Genomic DNA, 24,161 nt, shown 5'->3' on the forward strand with positions numbered 1-24,161 from the left:
AAGATGTTAAACCTACATCTTTTAGAGACAATGCAGATATATAAGAGGCAGATAAATGTTAACACGCTTCATATGCTCACAGTCCTTACAACAGTATAAACAACTAGCTATTCCATCTTCAATCAAAACTGGTCAATCTAAGTGATCTAAATTTAACCATGAAATAAATATGGGAGGATCTTTGCCAGAGAGAAAATATATTTGCCTTTCTTTGGAGTTCTTAGTTGTTCCCTCACCTCTCTCGACACACATGATTTCCTCTCACCACTTCAGGACTACAGATTATTTTTTTTTTTCTGTTCTTTCAACAGTTATTCAGAAATGTTCCTATCACATCACCATAAGAGGACCAAAAGAGCCAAAGGGAATATTTCTTTCACAAGCAGTATGAAAAGCAATACACTTATAATTTGCAGCAATTTAGCCCTGCTTTTATTTTATATAAACTTCAATGGTGTCATTATTCTAGAAATAAAGGAAACAGAATGGAAACATATAAGCAAAGGAAAGATAAATCAATGAAAATTTTCTGTTAAAATACAGTAAATAAAGATCGATAATTTTCTTGAAAGCGAAATTCCATCACTCATTCAGTATGTATACAGACATATCCAAAGAGCTATATTAATTTTATCTTTTAAAAAGGGAATTAATGCTATTGTTGAACTCATTCTGTCAATTATAGGACTGCAACAGGATGTGAGATTGACTGTTTTATATAATGGGATTGTATGACATAAAGAGTTTTGGCGTTAAAAATAGTTTCTTAAAAGACACTAAGTTAATAAAAACACTCAGCTAATTCACACATCTTCAGAAGCAGGAATCATTCCATTTCATGCAAGGCAAGAAAAGGTTTAAATATTTACAATTGTTTCATTTTTCATGAAAATTGCATCATCAAAATCAATACAAAATGGTGTGTTCTGTTTAATATTCATCTAAGTGAAAAAGATGCTCAGCAAGTACAAACCAAAGAAATTTCATGGATTTCAATAAGCTATTGTATTTTAAATATTTCTCCAGTTTATGTGAAGATAAGCTCATATATGCCTAGACAGAAAAAGCAATGCCAAAAGGTCTGAGTAAACAGCCACCAGGCCAGTTGATTCTAATCAGTATTTCTCATCCTTAATTTCTCCGACCGCACCCACCCCATATACAGGCATTTTTTAATGACTAATTAAATATCAAGGATCAGATTACAAATTTTTAATCACAATTACTAGACAATCAGCTTTATTGGCTACTGGAATGTTATGTGTGCAGTTAGATATCTTTCTTGCAATGAGAATAATGATATGGCCCTAACTATTCTGATTTTGATAGTCATATTAACTTGAATGAAATAGCATAAATGGCCCAACACTGTTACTTGGAATTTTAGTTAGCTTTGTATTAAAATTATTTGCTCTACCAATGTTGGGGTCTATTTTTTCATGGATATGATATGACAAAAATAATATATTATATTTATATTTTACCTTGGAACCATTAGTTCTAAACTGTCCTATCACTGGAAACCACTTACGGAAAATAAAGTTTTCCTTAATTCATAGAACTTCTGAGGATTATTGCTGACTTCTGTCTCAAAGCTATATTATTAATACAAATTATACAGCTGATTCTACAACTGACTTTTTGACCACTAAGTATCCTGATCCTTTTTTAAAATGGAATACATTTTACCTTAATATCAAAAGCTCCCGGCTGACCCACTTTGTTATAAAGCTCCAGCTGGTTCTTGACAGGCGTTACCCACAATATCACCTGATTTAGTTGTTGATCAAGTTCCACAAAATCCTTTAACAGAATCTCTATTTCTTTTTGTTTCTCTGGAAGATCTTTGGACACCTGAAAATAATACCAGAAGCCATTTTTTTGGTGGAAAAAAAAAAAAAAAGTAACATAAAGCAATTTAACACTACACATATATATACTTATGTAAAGTGATAAAATACAAGTTTTATACACTGGTAGGAGGAAGAGAAGAAATTAGTAGACCCATCGAATTATTACAGTATGTATCTTGTGAATCAGTCAAAACACACATTTCCTAATGAAAACAAGCAAACAAAAAACCCACAGAGAAAACCTTCCACCTCACAAAAGAAAACAAACAAAACCAATATCATCAGGCTTCTTGTTGTTCCACAAATTCTGCTCATAGTACATAAGAAAAAAAATGTTATTTCAGTATATGAAACTGTTTTTAAAAAGTTTGAATTGTATTCAGGTAAAGTGATAGTGAAAATAAGATATTTATCATTTGAATGATATCTAACCTTTCTCGACCTCTTGAATCCAGGTTATATAAGCATACATTTTCTTATGAGGTGTTTATAGTTGCCAGTTGAGTTCAAATATGCATGAGCAGACATGTACAGTGAAGAAAAATAATGAATAAATATATCACCAATACTGATTGGACCACTTGGTTCCCTGATTCGCATTCAAAGCAGTCAGATTTTTAACTAAGCACATTCTTCTGTGCCAACAATATTAGAAATTAAGAATCAGTGAATGGCATAGTTCAAATCCAACAGCACTGAATCACTTGGAGTAAATATAGGAACAGGCTGGAAATAAATAAGCCAACACAAAGCTCCATGCTGTCCTCCCCAGATTGTTTTCTATAGCTAGAGATGTGAGGTGTCACTATACTACACCATGGGCAACATTGCAAATGTATGATAGAGGAGAAACCATCTGTACTTAAAAAAGTAAAAAAAAAAAAATTACAACAGCAAATACAGGGCCTGGGCACGGAAAATAAAAATGACAGTTAATTATTAAAATAGGCTAAGAAGTATAGTTAGTTTTCCATCAAGAATAATGATTTTTCCCAATGCTAGTTGTTTTTAAGAGCACAATTTTACTAAAGCGACCCTCTTAAAAATAGCAGATCATGATGTTCTGATAGATGTAATAAAATATGAATTTCCTGTAAACAGCATTAATGGAAGCAGTAATATAATAGTGTCCAGCTACAGAAGCATAACTGCTGTGTACTAACTTCTAATCCGTAATGATGGTATTTTACTGAAGACAATAAATCTAAACCCATTGAAGACATGAAAGCAATTAAGGTTACAAAAACAAACCCAAAAAACAAACCCACAAAAAAAAAACAAACACAAAACCAACCAACCAAACAAAACCAAAAACACCAAAACCAAAGCCTACCAACCAGCAGCTGAGAGAATTAGAAGAACGTAACTGTTCCATGACACACATTTCTTTACAAATTTGGTTTGAAAATACTGATTTCTTGATATTAAAGTAACACCTCTGCATACGATATATTAGACCTTACTTAAGTGATGTTTGTAATACAAGAAGTTGATTTGCCATATGTTAAATTATCTCCATTGTTCACCACAGCCACCCCATAATACCCTATTTAAAAAAAACTGACCAGTGAGACAAATTATTTTTTTCTATCTTCTTAATCTTGTTTAATACAACAAAAGCTTTGCTTTTCCAGAATGGTCTCAGATATAAAAGAAGAAAAAATCCATTAATTTCCCTTACGTGTTAACTCAATGTCTGTGCAGACCTGGGCCTAATTTCACAGCAGATTAGTTTCATCTTTCTTAACAACTTTTGAATTTTAATCTCCAATGTTTAGTAGCTTTAATATTAATGTAAACAAGTTCCACAAAAATACTACTGAAAGTAAATAGGTAATCATAGGCAGACAAAAATCCAAGCTGACTTCTGAAGATCTGAAATTTAAATTAATCTGCTTCCAATCAACATTAATCAAGCATATTAGGCCTACCACCAGACAGGGAAAAAAACATTTGTAAAGTTGGAGGGCTGGGGGTAGGGAGAGTAAGCAGTTATATACTAAGGTATGTTCAATCCAGAAAAACAGATTAAATACTAGATGTGTGAAAGACTGTACTTCAACCTACTGTGTTCAAAAATAATCACACAAGGAAAGAAAGCAAAATAAATCCCACCTACAGTAAGAGGTAAATTGTGATATAAGTAAATCCATCCTTCTCTTACAAGTTATCTCCTGCACTAAATTATTGTACAAACATATGATTACAATATTTTTAATACAGAAATGGAAAAAGAATCTAGGTCAACATGAAGCAATTCATTATATACAGAAATTTAATGTCATCTTCTTTTACCATAGAGATAAAAACAACAGCAAGTAAATAAATAAAGGACTTTCCTCGCACTTGGAAGGTTATGGTTAGAGATAAGCATCAATAAGCATTTACAAAGGCAATCCCTTTTAAGATCCAGGTAAGGTGTTATGTGAACAGATTCTTAGATTCTGGCTCCCAGGGATTTTGTTTGCTCATCCTCCCTCTTGGGGGACAGCTTGTTTCCTGAGCTAATTCTGGAAGTCTGGAGCATAATTTGGGAAAATCTCCATGGAGTAATGGACACAGCCATGATGACTGGGCATCTAAATTTATGCCCTTTCTGTGGCAGGGAGGTCAGAAGGAGATGGGGCCCTCTAGAATCTTCCCTACCTTTTTACTTACGGTCTTCCATGTCTGTTATCCACAGCTCCAGGAGTTCCACTCCTGAGGTGGGATCTGATGCAGGTGGGACTTACAGCCATCCCACTGCCCTGCTGCCTCTGGGCTGCCTCTACGAGTTCCTGGATGCCTACAGGGATGGTGAGTCATGACCCGTGTCCCACTTCAATTCTCTTCTTGACATTTTTGCTTTTGGCCCCCTTCTTCCCTCATCCTGCCTTTATTCATTTGTTATCTCAGTGGTCACATCTAGTGTCTACCCAGTTTCATTCCCTTTAGTATCTTATATCTTTCTTTCCTATTTAAGAAAGACTGTTAGGTTTTATTAGAGGGGGGCTGATTATTTTCTAAGGGTAAAGACCAATAGGTAAAGCAGGTATAAGGCAACACCTACAGAAGAATGAAAACAGGGAAACCTGTGAGATGCTTCCACCCAGATCTGCCTAAGACTGAACACAGGCCTGATTAAAGAGTGTTACAGGATGTCAAGGAAGATAAAGTGCAAAAAAACAAAACACGCAGGAAAGGACTAATTCATTTGGAACATCTTTCTAAAAATCTAGTTTAGTCCTTTCTGTTCAAATAAAACTTTGCTTTTTTTTTGGTAGCAGATCAACATTGAAAACGTTACTTGATTTGCAACCAAAGGAAAAAAAAATCGCAAGTGCAAAGGACAGCAAAAGGATGGATTATTCCTTCAAAGAAAAAATTCTGATTTGTGTCAAAACATTAATCCCAACACATGTGATGCAGCAAAAATTTTGTTCTTTAGTTCAAGTGCTAATTAAGTTAGATTAATTGGAAGCTTAGTAATGGAATAATAGAAAAGATTTAAGCTCTAAATTGGGAAACAGTAAAAGATCCTAATTTTACGAACTGCCACTGGTCTTCACAATACTTAGTTTTATTCTAATCGCAAACTGTCAAACCATTTCCACTTATTTAATTTTATGTATTACAATTTTTGCTCTTTCCATTAGAATACTAAAATACCCACAAATAAACTACCATCATAGAAATGATAACATCTCTCAAAACATGAGAATACTCTGTGAAATTTGAATAATTACATATTATCAAAGTCTAGACCTTTATCTAAATAGTTTCATTTCTTCTCCTTATGAATTCTAAAATGACTTGCATTGCTTGTTTCTGTTCCATCCATACCTTATGTCTTGGATGATCTTCCTGCACAAAAAGCCTAAATGATACACTGTTATGTTCTTTCTATCCCTACCCCATTTGTTTTGGTCCAAAAAATACATAGGCTCAGCCTGCCAGTATAGATTTCCTTGATCATTTCACATACTCAAGTTTTTCACTGCTATTTCCTACTTTAGCTTTTTGACAGGTTTTTTTCAGTCTATACACATGTGCATGTACTATGGGATGAATTAGCTGAGCAGTTGGAAAGGAATACCAACTCATATGATGACAGTAAGTATAAAGGGAAGAAGAAGTTGTATGAAGTAAGTCACCTGATGTAAAATAATATTCTGTGCACCTTTCTGTATAATTCCTTATGAATATCCAGAAAGTAGAATCAATTAAGGCAGTATTAATTAAAAAAAAAAAAAAAAAAAAAAAAGTTGTGTAGTTACAATTTAATCCAGTAACTCAGGAACAATGCTCAAAATGAAAAAGTTGAAACTAATTAGGTATTGACAGTAAGTCAGAAAGGCTTAACAATGGGGGAGGTCAGGAAATGTTATTGCAAATGAATGAACTTGATAAATTTTATTACTAGTAAGCACCACTACCATTATCAGCAGCTGCCACCTGATAAAAGTAAGGAAAGCAACTGAAATAACTTGCATACATTATATTTCAGGTGACTAATGACTGATTTTGAATATTTCCCTTCCCTATCACAAGTTAATGTCAAGGTCATGTCCTATTTACCTGAAATTACCGAAGAGACAATAATGAAGTTATTACCTATCTGCTTGGGAATATAGATGAGGAAATGCATCTCCTCAACACGTCATTTGTGAAAAAATATGGAGAATTTTCCTAATGAAGAGAAAATAAATCTCAAATGATCATACTTTAACAGCAGTGGAAATCTATGGGTTTTTTTTTCCCCAAATATTAGATAGGTAAGCCTTTCTCTTGCTAGCTGTCTTACCAAGCTCTTAATAACAGAGCAGCACTTTTTGATGAAACTGACAGTGAATTAAAATTTAGCTTTCTTGATATGCATAACATGATAAATTATGATAAACTGCAAAGAATATGAGTCAAAATATGTTGCAGGGTACCTGTGAAGACTGTTGATGTTGGGAGGGTCTCTCTAATATACAAAGCACTTTATGAAACTGGGCTTCTAACAACTGGAAGTGTCAGATTTGAAAAAAATCACTACTACTTGCATACAGAAAAATGAAGAATGTATAGCTTTCTGTATGAATTACTTTCCTTACTGATTGTGAAAGAAGCAGTAGCTTCTGCTTTACTATTCAATTTCTGCAAAAATACAAATATTTGGAAAAAAGGAGACAGGTGACTACACTACAATCACCTCACAGCATAACTGGACTAAAACCATGGTTTTATGTTGTCCAAGCCAGGACCTGGATAATAAAGAAATAACTAAACTCATAACAAATATAAAATGCAAGCTTTGATCCACGCTAATTGATAAATCATAACTGATACTTCCATAATATTAGCAGGATGATTGCATAAAACAGCAGTTCTTAAATCCAGTATTCAGAAAATTTTATCTTCTTAGAATCCCTGTCCCTAGAGCATGTACAAAAGAATGATTGAAAATGGAAAGGGGAAAAGTTAATTTTTATGCATCATTTCTTCACAAAAAACAATCAGTGTAAGAAAGAGTTTCATATAAGTTCAGTTTAGAATGCCGTTTAGTTAATTAACTGGGTAATTTTCATTAACAAACTCAATATTGACTTTAAAACAAAATCTATGTAATTTCTTTAAAACTATGAATATTCATGAGCCATGGTGTCTCTAACAAAGCTGGAGTAAAGACTCTATTACTAGAGGAAGATGAAAGAAGGCTACTAAAATATATATATATAATATTTTTATTTGTTTTGTAGCTAACATTTCGTGTTTCCTTATAAGCCGCCTACAACCTTACCTTGGCACATTGTGCATTTTTTGTTTGTTTGGTTGTTGTTTGTTTGTTTTTTGAACTTCTTAACAGCGTATTTATAAGATTCTCAAGTTTCATTTTTATTGGGGAAAAAAGATTTTTTTAGTAATTTTTTCCCATTGGTTCAGAAGACTAAAGCAATCCACAAAATTAATGCACCAAATTATTTTCTGCTTCATCTGGCTGTCTAGCTTTTTAAAAAGCAAACAAACATATCCCCCACACCAAAGATTCTGTTTGTGTTTCTTGCATGGTAATATGATTGTATATATCACAGTCTTCTGGATATCTGTATGCTTTTTATATTTAATATTTATAACATTGTCATTCATTCTGCTCTTCACTGCCTCAGCAATTCTCCTCTGCCAAGGGCATTTCTGAGCACAAGACCCTCAACCTTAAATCTTTGCTAAATAATCTATTCCATGATTTTCTTTTCATTATCTTTGTTTCTTACTCAGTTCCAGAAATCCAAAAACCCACAAAGGGTTTACAGTATCAGTCCTTCGATGTCTCTTAGTGAAGGACATTGTGACAGGAAAATGATTCCTAAATAAAAGTACAATGCCCTAATTGTCTGTTTACAGCAGATAATGCCATATCTATCCCTCAGGCTACACACTCCTGCATGTACCCTGCAGTACCAGTAACCTGCCTGAACAGTCACCAAGAGCCTGTCAGTCGAAACTTTTTTCCCATGCAAAGCAGAGCCTGACATACATGTTGGGAAGAGAAAATGTCACACCATAGCACTGTTCAGCACAGAGCTGGACATGCTGTTGTGGTGTCCCAGGGGAAAACAAGTTATTTTATAGGTTACAATCAACCCTGTCAAATGGAGCTAAGAGCAATCTCTCCTCAAGATTTGGCAAACCGCAGCAGTCCTATCTCCACTTCTGGCCTTTCCACACGACAGAGTCCTTCCTGCCTGTTGCTTTGTCTCGCCGTCCTTTTCTGCAGCCCTCCTTTCCCTCAGATCACAAATTATCCAATTGCTTTACTTTCAAAACCATGCCCAGTACTGAAAGCTCAACTTGCGTGCATAGTCAGGCTCACAGCGGCAGTCAATAGCTAAACTAAACATATCGACATTTTCTGCCATACTGATGCCCACATCTGAGAGAAGCTTCGCAGAAGCATTCACAAAACTGCTGTGGAACTTCTAAAAGCTATAGTAAGCCAGAATGCCTTACAAGCAAAATTAAGCCAAAAGGCTCTGCCATGAAACAAATAACAAATACTTATACAATGTGTAGTACCTTAAAATGCAAGCTATAAACTTAGAATCATAATTGGTTTTGCTCATGGAGTTCTCTATAGGAATTAAAAAAACAAACTAAACTAAACAAACAAAATCAACAAAAACAAACAACAAAAAAACCCACCACACCCTTAACATTTTGTTTGGTAGAAGAAATGGATATAATTAGATCTAAGATTTTGACACTGCAATGAAATCAGTATCAAATAGCAATTTCTGGCTCTAAGCTACATAAGAGCAGTAAGTTAGAAAATTAATGTATAGATACACTGTATTTTTTCCACAGTACATGAACAGAGACTTTCTTTTTCCACATTATCTTTCACAGCGCAGACAGATTACAATGGATTGAAATTTTATCTACAGCTGAATATTTATAGCATTTTCATAGCAACAAAGTATTTATTCTGTTAAAAATATAGAAAACAAAAAGAGTAATGTTGGTATCACAGTTACAGTGAGTGACCTTGACTGCCAAGTACTGAGCTGACATGTCTGACAGAAAAAAAACAATAATGAACTTGTTTTTCTTTTGAGTTGCTCTTCAAGCATTACCTGGTTTAGCACTTTGGGGGAGGTGGCAACTCCTCATTTGTATAGAAACATGCAGTCAAAAGAAATGTTGAGAGTGTGGGAGTTACCTATAACAGTGCTCAATGTACAATTAAGTTCAGCATCATAACAGGCCATTCTCTGGGTAACGATGACAATAAATTTTTGAAAAGGTGTTTTTAAAACACTGACAAAAATGGCCAAAAAAGGCAAGGCAAGGGGAAGGGAAAAAAGAAGGGGAGGTTTCACTTCAAGGCTATTTTAGACTACGGTATTTGTGGTAATTTTAATTATATAGACATGTTGCAATACAGACAGGCTTATATAATTAAAGTAAAATCTTTATCTTGTAAACAGCAAATAGTAAAACATTGTGTTTTAGGTCCCTACGGTTTTCCTTAATAGAGATACATGAAACACCTGACATACAATGGCAGCATCTGTCTTGGAAATGAAATTTAAAGAAGCCCAAACCATTGTCATTCATTGGTGTGTGACATTATGTGAACCATTGTTCATTTCATGTGGTATCTCTCAGATACATAGTCATTGTAGTGTAGAAAAACGTGTAAGCCTTTGCCTAAAGTGCCTTATTTGAAATTAGTCAATACAGACACATCAATATCACCTCAACGTAGCACAACTGTCTTGACAATTAGTATTTTTTATATTCAAAGAACTTGGTACAACTTTTTAAATCTATGATAAATATATTTCAGATCCATATGACAAACAAGAATAAAAAGAAATTTTAAGATGATGGGCAAGATAATATTACGTATGTCTTACATATACATACATATATTTAATCATGATTTTATGGTCTCATTGGCTAGTACAGACTTTTTCCCCGTGAATAATTGTATTTCATAAATATTTTTAATTATTTGCTTAAAGTTTAATGTGTAGAAACAGAGGAGCAATGTGGCCTTACAAACACACATTTGGAGTCTTTATGACTAATATAAAAATAAATAGAAATGTTTTCTTCCTGTGTATGCTGTGGATTATTATTCAATAATCTGTGATGTCATCAATTCAATCTAGTCCATCCTTGCTTTTTAAGCAGGTATAAAATACCTTTGAATTTGCTATAAATTAACTGCAGTGGTTGAGACTGGCCATAGAAAGAGTTTTTCCCCCTCAGATTATGAACAGCCATTACTTCAAAAAGAACACCAGAAAAAGATTATGGGCTAGGGCAATTGTTAGGGCATTCTGAGAGAAATAGCTGAGATCTATTGCTCAGCTTGAGCAGTCCTCTGGCTCAACAGGACATACTTGTCAAATGGAAATGGCATCTCTCATCCTACTGGTAGATTTTAAGGAGAGAGGTGAATTAGCACTGACATAAGTGATGTGACCTCAGTCTACACTGAGGTCAGAAGTAAAGAAAGTTTGAGAATCCATTACAGATCCCATTCATGCATACTTAGAAAAACAACTACCATACAATTTTCTGGTGTTCTGAGGTGTTAATTAACAAAGGAAAAATGAGTTAGCAGGAATGAGTGATATAACAACAGGTAAACTAACTTCTTGGGAGAGGGAAAAAAAAAAGAAGGTATCTAGCTTCCTAGTCAGGTTTCCAGGTAGTCATGAGCTGATTTTAATCAGAATATTTAAGATGTTCCCTTTAACCAAGATTTTTGAAAGAGCCAGATGCCTTAATTGTTTGGCATGATTTATAGCTTGTGTTTAGAAAGTGTTACAATGGAAAAGAAGAGTAAGACCGTGGACCCTTCAGGGCTAAATCCCAACATGTAATTGCCTGAAAAGAAATTCCAATTCATTTGACACTATAGTGGAAAATGAATTTTCCAATATTGTATTCAAAATCCATCTTAAATGCCATGTGACTTCAATGATACAAAACAATCAGAGAAAAGAAGGAACTTATAAAGTGGGAAAACATACACATTTATCTCATTCTTTCTGCATGCCCACAACTAATGTATGGATAGAAATACAACTGTTCATTAAATCCTTTAACTTTTAATAGCCTTTAAAAATATAAAATAATAATAATGCATCAGGAATTCTCAGGACTACTAGCATGATATTTATTCATAACTCTATAGCAGATATTAACTCTTCTGAGGAAGGTCAGCCAGCTTTCTGCCTTTTGATAAAATGAGTAAAAAGTACTAGTATTTGTGACAAATTTAGAAATGGATATTTAAATTTCATATTTAGAGTAATAACATTCAGGAGAGTCTTCTATAAAATAATCAAATTATTGATTTTTCAAGAGTAGAAATCTGTTTAACATTGATTGCCCAAGATAATTTAGACACTTCTAGTGAGATGTTGTTATGAAAGCAGAAATAGATATCCACTCAGAGTCTGTATCAGAGAAAAAAAAATAAAAAAACCCAAACAAACAGACAAAAAACTGTTACAAATTTTCTTATCTAGAAGCATAAGATTTGAACAAGATGGTTAGCTTTTACTGCCCCTAATTAGAAATATCACGACACCACAAACATCCCCACTGATATCCATAGATGCTTCCTGGCTTTACTTTTCAGAAACTGAAACCATGTGTTCCTCAATATTGTTTTAGATGAAGAGCTGCTACTTAAACACCTTGTGATTAAACTTGACAAATGCTCTAGCACATAGAGCATTATTTCGGAAGATCTTGTTACTAACACACACTGTGGAAACTTCAAAGGATAAGAGAACAATTCCTTCCCAGTTCATCCCACTGCATATAAATTTAGTCTTGTCAAATATTGCAAGACTCATGTTCCTCCTGTTTTTGCAAAACCCTTCCAGAATCTGTGGCCCCTCTTTCACATGAAGTGGGGGAGATTACAAAGACAGAGCAGTTGTACAAACTCTCCTCTTACCTTCTGAGAAAGACACAGTAAGAACTAACACAGTCAGTAAGGGTTACAGAGGTTGCTGTTGGGATTACAGTGAGGAACAGAAGGAAGAGGAGGAGGAAAGACAGTCAACAAAACCACCAAGATTTATTGTTTTGATACATGCTGTGAGAAACTCATTAGGAACCTGCACAATTTTCTTGTAAGTTATTCCTTTCCTGTAAATTTTTTCAGGTTGATGAGCAACATGGCCCAAAATCCACAAATAACAGCGTGATGAGTTTCCAACTTATCTATATTTAACTTTTATTAAATTTATTATGTTTGCTGTCATTTCTTGTTAAGCCTAAAACACACCTGGAAAACCAAAACTAAGGTAAAACAAATAAAGCTAGAATCTAACATGTATAAAGAAGAAAGAATTCTAACTGTTCTAAATATACTCAAAAAGTTGTCTCACAGGAAAAGAACGAATCTTCAGCAGTTAGTCACAAAAGCCCATGATATTTTGTTATTATTGCCTGATTGCCGCAAAAATATTTTGAATATCTTAGCTTTTTCCTTGAAGGGACTTCAGAATGACTAATCCTTTCAAATAAGAGTAAACAATATACAGTAGTAAGAGTATTTATTAATACTTAACAAGACAAAGGAAATTGGTGGTGTCATTAATAAAAAGAGAGCAGTCATATATTGCTCTGCAAGACTCCTGAAATAATGTAAACCAGCATTACTAATCACTTTTACAATACTTTAAACCTTCAGAATGTTTTAATATCACCAAGTAATTTAATTTTACAATATTAGTATGGGATAGGGAGTTGTGCATAGGAAAGTAGAGCAGCTGGAAAATTAAGCAACTTCCCTGGCATTTTCAGTCCATGGGAAGTGACGAGATCAAAATAGTCTCTGTAAAGTAACATACCCAAATATACCAACTATCAGAGATTTACAGCACTAAAAACTTCCTTTTTCTGTTGCTGTGCTAATGCATTTATTTATTCATGGTTCTTTATTGTCAGGACACCTCACTTTTTGTCTAATTTTTAATTTTGTGCTCATAAATGAGGAAAATATATATTTGAGTTTTCATGTTAATGAATCAAAAATTGACCAATGTAATATGCTGTGCAAAGCACATGCCTGTGAGTGAACAGAGAAGGGAGCTTCATATTATGAAAGCTTATCTTCATATTATCTTCATATTATGAAAGCTTGGCTGCTAAAGTTGAAAGGATGGCTTTGGAGGTTTTTAGGAAAAAGGCTTCTCCAGAAAATATTTCAGGCTACATCTAACCTGCTGGACACATAAATGGTTCTGAATGCCCAGAGGTGAATCGATGCCCTGACCACAGCTTGGCCCTATGCTGCAATAAGACTTAAGTTTGCGTAAGCTGTCCCCTTCATTTCAATGGGCAGGAATCCCGGCTTGGGGCCAGACTGAAGCTTTAGCATGCTCTTGTCCCCCCTGAAATGGGGGAGCCATGACTCTCTAGCGTGCTGTCACACAAATGTGCCACTCTCCATAAGAGAGACACAAAAAAGCCGTAGTATGCGACTAAAGAAGGATACATACCAAGCACAACTAAAGTTAAATTAATTTGCATCAGTTTTTACAGATTAGTTCATCCCATAACCAAAATTCTTTCCTCATGTTTTGTTTCTGCTATTCAAGGAAAGTGGAACTAAACAATGACAAGCCTTCCCAATTCTCTTTATTGTCTATGAGACTCACTGGTTTGAACACAGTACAGATGAACTTGTCTGGTAGACTATATTACCGACACTAGCGTGGGTGACCAGTATCATCTGTGGTTAAAATATCTAGATATAATTCCATTCAGCCAGATTTTTTTTTTTCTTTATTCTTACAAATAAAACTTTTAGTTTTGTGTTTATCAAAATTCTCTCTTTTGAAGGACTTCAAAACTCTCTGCATTTCCTTTCTACCCCTTTATATTGCAGGACAACACTTTCACCAAAGCATATGAATTTCTTATGCCCTTGTTAAGTGCTCTTCAGTGCTTGAAACTCTACTTCAATATGGCAGAATATTCCCCCTCAGCTCCTTGATACAGGATGCTATGTGTGTGAAGTTTATAGTGACTTAAATTATTCCTGGCACAATTTTTATATTTAATAATAATTTCTAGATTCTTCTATTATTAGTTTGTCCAGATACCATTTCAGATGGTACATTTTTAGCTTACTGCTTTTTCTTCACTAATAGGATCTTCTCCGAGCATCTGATTTTAGGTATTAATAGATGGCTCAATAGACACGGTCAGAGGGTATATAGACCTTTTGTTGGTACCAAATCATCCACTGGTATGTTCTCATGCAAAATGAAACAAAGACAGTACTGACTTCTTCAAATATAATATCTTTTGGATGCACTATGAATATTGCTCATCTCTTTGAGTTCTGACTGACTCCAGAAATTCACACAAAACTTCTCTAGAAACATTCTTACAGTCATTCATCTGCATTTTGCAAGTGAGATCAAACACGCTCTTCCTAACCTGCTTCAATCCAAAATACAGTATGATTGGCTATCAACATATTCTACACAAGAACGAACCTGTAATGTTGTAAGAACATTATTATCTATATAATTTGGACCAATAGCAAATAAAAACATGATTATATTTTAAGGGATTTTCTGGTTAGTAGTTTTCACTACCTGGCTTCCTATTTAATCTGGCTTTTACATTAAAATTTTGTATAATAATAAGACTCCCTGGAGCCCATATCTAATATCCTATTTTTCTGGAAAAAAAACTGCCTTCTGTTATGACTGATGCTTATATACAGAAGAACTTGGACTATTATTTGGTTCATTCTGAATACATTATTTATTTTTAATAAATATTATTTTTCATTCACTTTTTTGTTCTTTTGGTTTTGTTTGTTTTATCATCTGCATACTGGGTCATGCACTAAGTCCTGGAAAGGAAAGCAGGTGGGGTTTGGGTCTATTTAGGGTTTCTTTCAATGTGATGCTTTTGACTTCTATTTCAGAAAAATTATTTTGTAAATTACCTTTGCTTCAAAGTTTTGGTAGATTCAGTGACTGTGTTTCTTTCACTAAATATCTTAAATGAAAAAAGTGAGCTAAAGTAGTTGAAACATATTTGTCCACCATCACATACACAAAAAAGAAGACACTCTATGCAAAATTATTTTTGCTCTAAGATTAAAGCCTAATGATTATCTATAATTTCTCCTTGATGATATTCCAGATATGGGATATATTACATATTTTTGAATTCCTTCTTTTCCCCCTAGAATTGCTTAGTCTGATTTAATTTTGGTCTTATAGATCCCAAACAATGAGCATTTTTTTAAATATACTACAAGATTTGAAAGTCTCTTAGCACTAATTTTGCGGACCATTTCATCCAAATCTTAATCCTAAAACAGACTAGAAGTGAACTATAGTCTTAGGCTCATCTGTTACCATCTCTGATACTGTGAAAACCTATACTCAACCTTGAGTGTAGATATTCATGGAGATTATTATAATCCACCTTTGAAATCACTTCAACTAACAGAAACAATGGGAAAAAAAAATAGACTTCTCCTTATGTTTAAAATAGTCTTCAGTTCTTTCTGATGACAATCATTAGGATGTCTTAAAGTATAGCATGCAAAGTGGAACAAAAACTGATGTCTGAAGATGCTAAAATGAATAAAATTGCCTCTGATCACTGAGTAGGCTGTTGAGCCAGAAAATTTTCAGGATGAGCATCTAAAAAAAGAACCAAAACACCAAACAAACCAACAAACAAAAAAAAATCCCACAGAAGGATTATTTTACTTGCTTGGAAGGCAAAAAGAACACAAATATTCATATTAGGCTACAAATATTTCAGTCTATCCTTTCTTGTTTACCTTATTTTCACAAGCAGGTTATTATTAATGTTTCCTGAAATTATTAGACCAATTCGTATGGTCTTGGGAAAAAAAAAAAAAAGAAAAAAAAGAAAAAAAAGAAAAAAAAAAAGCCACTTCTACTTATGTATGGAATTCTTAGTTGAAATGCACAGTCAGTTTCTCTTTTTCACAACCTGCAAAAAGTGTGCTATAAGTGAATGTACTTACATTTCTTATTAATTGAATGTGAGTTTTTGTCATCTTTGCTCTACATGTTTATTTGAAAATGAGAGAACATAGCAATTTTCTTAAATATGCAAAATGCAATCTGATTGCAGATTTCTGGAGATTTTCTGCAGATATATGTATATATGTGTGTAACGTATATGAGGTTTAGCCTACTAGACCGTTCAGGTTATAAGGTTGTTTGTACTTCTCAACATTGTCTTTAAGAATTTCGTTATCGGTGTAAAGACTTGAGTGTCTTTACTGTTTAAATAATAAGCTGGAAAAAGGGGCACATCAAAACCTTACATAACTCCATGGACAGGAGAGGCGGACTTTTAAAATCTTACATCATCCTGTACTTAGGAGTAGCAGTTCTTCTACCATAATGTTGCACAACATTACTGACTTAGAACACAAAGATCTTTTCATTGCCCTCTCAGAAATTCAAAGATTCATTGACAAATAAAATTTATGTTTTCCCAGACTGAAACAATACAAGGGTGGGCAATTGTTGAGAATAAGTTTCTGTTCTCCAGTAAACTGGAACAGGAAGCATCTCCTCAAGTGTATCTGGGCAGTAGGACTCTTTTGTTGTCTTTGCAGCAAGGTGGATGCCTCAGGATACCGAACCATAAGGAGTCTATGAATAATTACTACTTAAGACAAGGTACAATACAGGACCTTTAACCTTCTTGTGACTTTGTCTTTCTGCACTATTTTGGCCCATCTGTTTTTCTCTACACTTGATCAACCAAGGTAAGATGACCTATACTTTTTCTAGTGGTACAGAAAATGTTCACAATTTATAGCCATGTCACTCCACTCCAATTTTTTTTTGTCCATATCAGACAAAAAATTGATTTGCTGTGGTAGTAAACAGTGAAATAGTCTCTTCAGTGTCTAGTAATTAGTTCTAATACTAACAGACAAATTAAAAAGCAGCAAAACAAAATGTCTCCATCAGGCACTTATAATAACCTTCTTAATATATACAGTAGACGTGAAAACTAAGGTGAATAAATGAGGAGAATGCTGATTTTGGCATCCAGCTTACTTTCAGATAATCTAGCTCATCCCTCTTGGCTGACACCAGACCAAGAATAACATTAAAGAGTAATAAACTCCTTCCAGCAAGCCTCAGATTCCATGGTTCACTGATCTCAGACCTAATCTATCAATCCATTTACTGCACAGTAAAAGGTAAGAAACCCATTACAGATCTGTTATATGCCATGGCAGGTGGTATATGACAAGAACTGAATTCATCACAAACTCCAGTACCTAGTACCCCTTTTGTATGCTTTAAAGCACCAGGTGGTTAGCTTGCTTGCCTATCACAGCAGAAGATACTTTGAGCTTTGAAAATAAAAGAAAAATTATTGATGTTAAGGAATAAAAATACTTATAAACCAGTTCATTTTTCATACTATTAGGACTTCACAAAGATAGTGTTATTTTCATTTTTACAAAAAATATTGGCTTTGGAGAGCATACAATAAGTAAAATCAGGCTAGAATGTAAAAGTCATGCTTTCAAATGTGGGCTTTAATCTTCATTCTCTGCTTAAACTATGTCTAAGGTAGCAGCCTAGTAGAATCACTATTCAATACAATTGTCTAAAGAAATGTCATTCTAAAATTATTACTTCCCAAAGGAAGAAAAACTCTTCATCTATCTATTCTCAAGGTCATCAGCACATGATATAAATGCCCAAAAGCAAAGACAATACAGAAGCAAAAAAGCTTCTTTTATGTGACTATGATTCCTTTCATACTCAATTTCTTTTCTCAGCTTATTTCCATTGCTTTAGGGCAACCGTTTTCGTGTCTGTAAAGAAGGTTTGTACATGACTTATTTCAAATATGTCACCTTGAAGGTTAAGACTCACAGGTGATGTTCCCCATTCCTCTGCTTGGCAGATTAAGGCAAAAAAAGAAAACTGTCATAACCTTAGGAGATATTTGGCTTCATTCTCAGCTGGTGTAAATTGTCACAGCTACTCTGAAGTAAATAGAATTACTCTAGTGTACACCAGATAAGAACCTAGCTTACATTATTTATGTAACTGTCATGTATGTTTCATATTTTGAAAATAGTATCATCCTGCAATACAAGATAATCAGAAGTGCTAGATTGTTACACGTTCATTTCTAGCAGAGACATTAGAAAACAAAACTAACAGCTAGAAACAAAGTTTTAAAGCATAAGGTACACTCTTAGAAGGTGATGGAGAGGAGAGACAGAAATGCCCCAGAGAAATCTTTTTGTGATGAGGTTTGTTCACTGTGCTTTTAGGAACAACAACAACAACAAAAAAATCTCATCAAAATGACTGACTACAGGACCATCCTCAGGTGACCAACAAAAGTTCGCCTGATATAAAAATGCCAGAACTGTGAGATTTGGCTCACAGTAAAATCTGTGGGTTTTTTGTTGTGTTTTGTTTTGTTTTTTGGTGTTGTTTTTTTCAGTGCTTATAGATCTATAACTGAAAGAAGACAATGTATGTCTCTGTCAGGCCTGCAGACTTTTCAGGATTCCTAAATTTGTTACAGATGTGAGAGTTTCAGAGAAGAAAGTGAAAAAATTAATTGAGGCTTTCTACAAAAACTGTGACACGAAAAAAAAAAATGTAAAAGAAAAAATTAAATATTTTTCCCTTCAGCTTCACTGGAAAAAATCCAATGACAGCAACTCAAAATGAGTTTCTAACTTTCCCCTGCCCCCATCTCTCAAGATCATATAGGAAATAGAAAAGCTGCAGAGAAAGAGAACACCTTCAGAGAACATTAGTCTAGTAATTTTCAAACTCATTTTCTGTTAATTAAAAACAGAATAAATACAAAGCCCAAAAACAAACTAAAAAAAAAAAAAAAACCCTAACAAAACAAAACAATAACAACAAAACCACTGCATTTTTCAGATTCTTTAGATTCGGTTACCAAGGGACAGTGAGACCTTCTCAGTTTTATACATCACTATAGGTACGTAACTGAAATAATGTGGTTAAATAATGATCTCAAATGGAAGTTTAATTTTCTGGTCTTAGTCTTTTGAAATGCGAAATTCCAAGCCTAAAGTCTTGCCAGAAATATTATTTAGATCTAGGAGACATAAACTTGTAAATAGAATGAATCACTAAACAGTAGTGTTGTTCACCATATTTAATCCAGACCTAACTACTTTAAACAGCATTCACAGCTGTTCTGTGACAAGTAACCTAGATTTCTGGCTCAACAAGGAGAAAGTGAAAATTCAAAGTTTTTAGGTATATGACTAATCAGTAAAAGCTTAAATTCGGAGACAAATTACAGATTTTTTTGACATTTATTTGTTTAATTTTACTAGAAGTAAAATTATTTTTTTTTCCTGAAAACTAATGTTGCCCTTTTAATACAACAGCTCAGATATTCAAGTTGCAGTGCCTAAATTCAGCTACGCATAATGCTTCCTTCAGCTCATAAATAACACTAATTTGATCTTGAAGTGTTCTGAATTCTTCCACATACAGTGATTTCGAAAACCCATTTGTAGAGAAAGAGATACTTCTGTCCAAGCACCCAAATAATGATTTATGTATCCAAGTAGGAGTTCATGAATGTGATCAATATTTATTATCCACTTTTGCTTAAACCATTAACTAATATTCTGAGCCCTGCCAAATTATTTGTGTTAGGAAGAAACTAGTGAGAGTTCCACATCAAATAAGTTCCTGTTTATTTCCCAGATCTGTGCTTGAAATTCAACTGCATTGACAGAAATGGTAACAGGAAAAAAAAAAAAAAAAAAAAAAAAAGAAACAAAACCCACAACCAAACAAAACAAAAAACCCAACAGAATGTAGTACTCTTGACCAGAAACTGGCTTGTCTTTTCAGTAAGACACTCAGAATAAGATTTTCTCACCTTTTATTTCCACACCCCGTCCCCCTGCCAGAGCTCACACAACAAATCCCTCTTGTGTTTGTTGTTGTTGTTGTTTTGTTTTGTTTTGTTTTCCTCAGCAGTGTGGTACCTCTAACAAATAGATACCACAGGTTAATTTTCCAGATTCTGATTTTGACATCACTATCAAGAGAAACACTTCAACTGATTCTACACTGACCTTTTTTGACCAGACTAATCCATACCTTGGGTGGTGGTCCCCTGGATAAAACTTTCTGCCATTTCTGCTACCTGAGGTATGGAGAGCACTCAAATTATTTACCTTTCTTGACTAGATTTGCAATTCATTGTCATCAGTTTCCAACACAAAAATATTCTACTTCAATAATAAAATACAACAGAATCTTCCTTTCCTCCTCTCCCCGAGCATGAAAATCTCAGAAAGTAAGTGGCACTTTGCTATACAGAAACCAGAACTCAAAGCTCAAGGTTGGAAGAATCATGATGCAACATGAAACAGTGGTTGCAGCTTCCACCTAACTGCTGGGTAGAGGAGAGAATTGGGAAGTGTTTCCATAAAGGCAATCAGCTATTTGCTACTGCCTCTCACACACCTGAGTAACTAAAGCTGGAATATTTGTTGTACCTTCAAAACCACCAGGCTACAAAAAAGATGCTCTGCATTCCACCCTTAAGCGGCAGACCTGTAGTATACAGAGCATATTTGGATGCAACATCATAATTTCAGGCATTAACAGTCTTAGTTTGCTGTCATTGTTTCTCACAGCAGTGTATTGTACACATTTTTTTTCTTCCTCAGGTTCATTATGCATACAAATGTTTCTTCATACAGAGAAAAATAATACACAGCAGAAAATTTATACTGCAAATATTTGCTGCAGATTAAAATTTTATACTACAGTTGTATCACTAATATGTCTAACCTTTAACAAGCGATGGTTAGCCTCCTTAAGTGTATTCTCAAGCTTATGCTTTTTGTCTGGGTTCAGCGATGCACTTCCAAGTGCTATTCCTCCAGTTTCATTTAATCGCTTCAGTATTCCCTTGTGTGGTGGCAGCTTTTCAACTCTTAACTGGAACAGACAAATACAGCAGTTAAAATGAATTGTGGTAGAATTTTCAGCTCTCTTATCTTCACCTTTATCGATTTGTGTATCAGCTGAAGGAATAAACTCAATTCAAGACAAAATAACGATGGCTTTCTGAATGCAGAATGCTAAATTCCGCCTCCCCCCCGCAAGATAGTATATTAGTGGATCAAGCCTACAGAGAGTCTTAAAAGTGAAAATAAGGGGTTTCTCAAGTTCTTAATCACTGTTTCATAATAAATTCCACTTCTTGACACTTGATATCTCACGTGTGTGACTTTTGGTGATCTTTTAATATAGTAAAGAGCAAGCACTTTGGAGAAGGGTTTTCACATATTTCATGCTGTGAACACAATCACCCAGATTGTAAGTGGTGAAAAGCCCTCCAAGTATAACTTCATAATTAAAAATGTTCAAATAAGTTTATAAAATCATAAAAAAGTAAAGCCAAAGAATGCAAGGCATCATCTAAATGTACCACTTCTCCATCATGCATGCAGTTACTGAAAGCTTATATTCTCAAAGTAACTTTATATTTAAAGTAAGGATGATTGAACTAAAAGACAAAGTTCTTCAAGTTTGTGTTTTGCTTTGTTTGGTTGGTTTTGGTTTTGTTTCAATTAACATAAGCAGGTAGGTATTAAAGGAGCCACACTACAATCCAACTTCCGTTAGATCAATTTATTAGCAGTATAGTGGTCTAAAAGCTCTAACATATTCATTAAAATATTCCAGCCTTTAAAAAGAAACACTTAGAATTCTGTTGTTTTGTTTTGTTTTTTAACATTTTTAAAAAATAATCTAGATGTTTAGTCTAGAAAATGTTGCAGTGATACTTTAGTCAGTTGATATTTATAATTATGCCTGCAATTCTAGATACTCCTGTGAAATTCTCAATACCATTTTATAAGTGAGAAATTATAAAAGATTAAAAAAGACACCTACAGAGAAATGTTTTACAGATAAAACAGTGAAGTTCTGAATTAAGATATGAGGATGAAAAAGATAATGATTAATTACCTAGTGACAGGATAGATATTTTCCTTTCAGTGCGTTTTCTATTACTTTTGTGATTTTAGTATGATCATTATATATTTGTACCTGGGTTTTGAAATTACACTGCTTTGATTATTCTAAAATGTTAAACAAATTGTGTTTGATGGCAGAATAATTCTCTGAAAATAGCTTTTAAATAGATAAAGTAAGAAAACATTAAGAATAAAACTTGCAATACCTTTACTTTGCTAAGGCAGTCTCTTAACTGGTCTTCATTCTCTGGTTCAAGGGAAATACCAGTAATGCTTTCTGCTTCCTCTAACCATAAAAGCAACTTGTTCAAGTCCTCTTGAAATTCAGCTAGAATACTCTTTTCTTCCTCTAGCCTGGAATAAAAACATGAAATTAATGTTTCTGTACATTCATTTTTAGGTTGAAATGCTTAACCATACTACAAGAAAGACTAGGGAAAACAAATACTTATCATTTATATTAATTATTTTTAAAATGGGGCCATAGATTTTTTCATATCAAAATTATCAGACCAGCATCCTTTTAACATGACACTAAATATATTTGAAAAGAAAAAATCAAATTCATAATTTGCAACATCACTAAATTCAGCTGACAGATTACATATGTAAAGGAGCAAACAAGCACATCAGAACTGGAACTAGAGCTCCTCAGACAAGATTTTTCTGTGAGATAACAGCAGGGCAGCCTGGTGTCAGAAACTAAGAATTCTAGCACCAAATTTTACCAAACTGAATCTGTAAAAAAGTGACACTTAAACCCATTTAGAATTATTGTACAAACAGATATTTTGGTGATGGTGTCACATACTTGGTGTAAAGTATTCCATTCAAGACTCACAAAAAGTAGGTAAAGTTTGTAGTCCATAAGAAAGAAGAGGATAGGATTTATCTATTAAATATCTACTTTGTCTACACCTACAACCTAGTTGTTGATTTTTTCACCCAGATTCTCTTCACCAAATGCCAATTAGCATTTCTAAGGTGTAACACATTGAGCAACCTGGTGTCATGGACTATTTCCCTGCCCATGGCAGGGAAGCTAGAACTGTATGATCTCTAAGGTCACTTCCAACCCAAATCAGTCTATGATTCTATGATCTTGGACAATTATGAGAGGGAGAGTTTAATTCCACAGTTTTTTCTTTTATTAATTAAAGGAAATCCAGATGACCAGTTAAGACATAAACATTGCAGGTGTCTAAAGTCAGATAAGACTACTTTCACCACTACTGTATAAATACATGGAGACTTGAACTTTTGTGCTTAAGCTTCTGAATTTATCAAAAGATGCATGAGAAAAATTTAAAGGGCAGAAGGGAAGAGCACTGGTAGAATGTGAGCCCTTTGGGACTGACATTATGGGTGGATCTCTTTTGAAGGAGAAAAATCATGTTTTATATAAAGTACTTATAACTTATCCTCCAAACTTATTCACAAAACTGACAATACGCTGAGTCTTACCTGTATGGAAAGATTAAATAATTATTAATGAAAGTAAACAACAATTAATGACCTATTATATAATCATAGTTTTTGTTGTTGCTATGATTTTATTAAAGGTACTTGAGATCAAAAGAAAATATGTAAGATCCAATGGAGTTTGAGAGCTTAGGTCATTTATTACATATGATAAGAGGCTCTAGTAGAATTTTAAGAGTAGAACTCAACATTACAGTGGAGAATCAAGGTCAGTATTATTAATATATTATTTCTGAATGCAAAAATGTATTCAAGCAGAATGAAAATGGTTTTAACTT

The 24,161-nt window shown here is 33.9% G+C and overlaps 1 protein-coding gene across 5 annotated transcripts in view; it reads right to left on the bottom strand.

The window, feature by feature from the left end:
- DMD (dystrophin) overlaps nucleotides 1-24,161 on the bottom strand; it is a gene marked incomplete at both ends in the record, with an annotated part of 1,256,016 nt that overhangs the window by 390,670 nt on the left and 841,185 nt on the right. For all 5 annotated transcript variants that reach the window (XM_080362523.1, XM_080362521.1, XM_080362520.1 and 2 more), the window contains 3 exons: nucleotides 1,690-1,854; nucleotides 21,209-21,358; nucleotides 22,608-22,755. In XM_080362523.1, the coding sequence (XP_080218649.1) occupies nucleotides 1,690-1,854; nucleotides 21,209-21,358; nucleotides 22,608-22,755 (463 nt within the window). The remainder of the gene's footprint in view (nucleotides 1-1,689; nucleotides 1,855-21,208; nucleotides 21,359-22,607; nucleotides 22,756-24,161) is intronic.

The sequence above is a fragment of the Nesoenas mayeri genome, assembly GCF_963082525.1.
Source record: "Nesoenas mayeri genome assembly, chromosome: 1".
NCBI lineage: Eukaryota > Metazoa > Chordata > Aves > Columbiformes > Columbidae > Nesoenas > Nesoenas mayeri.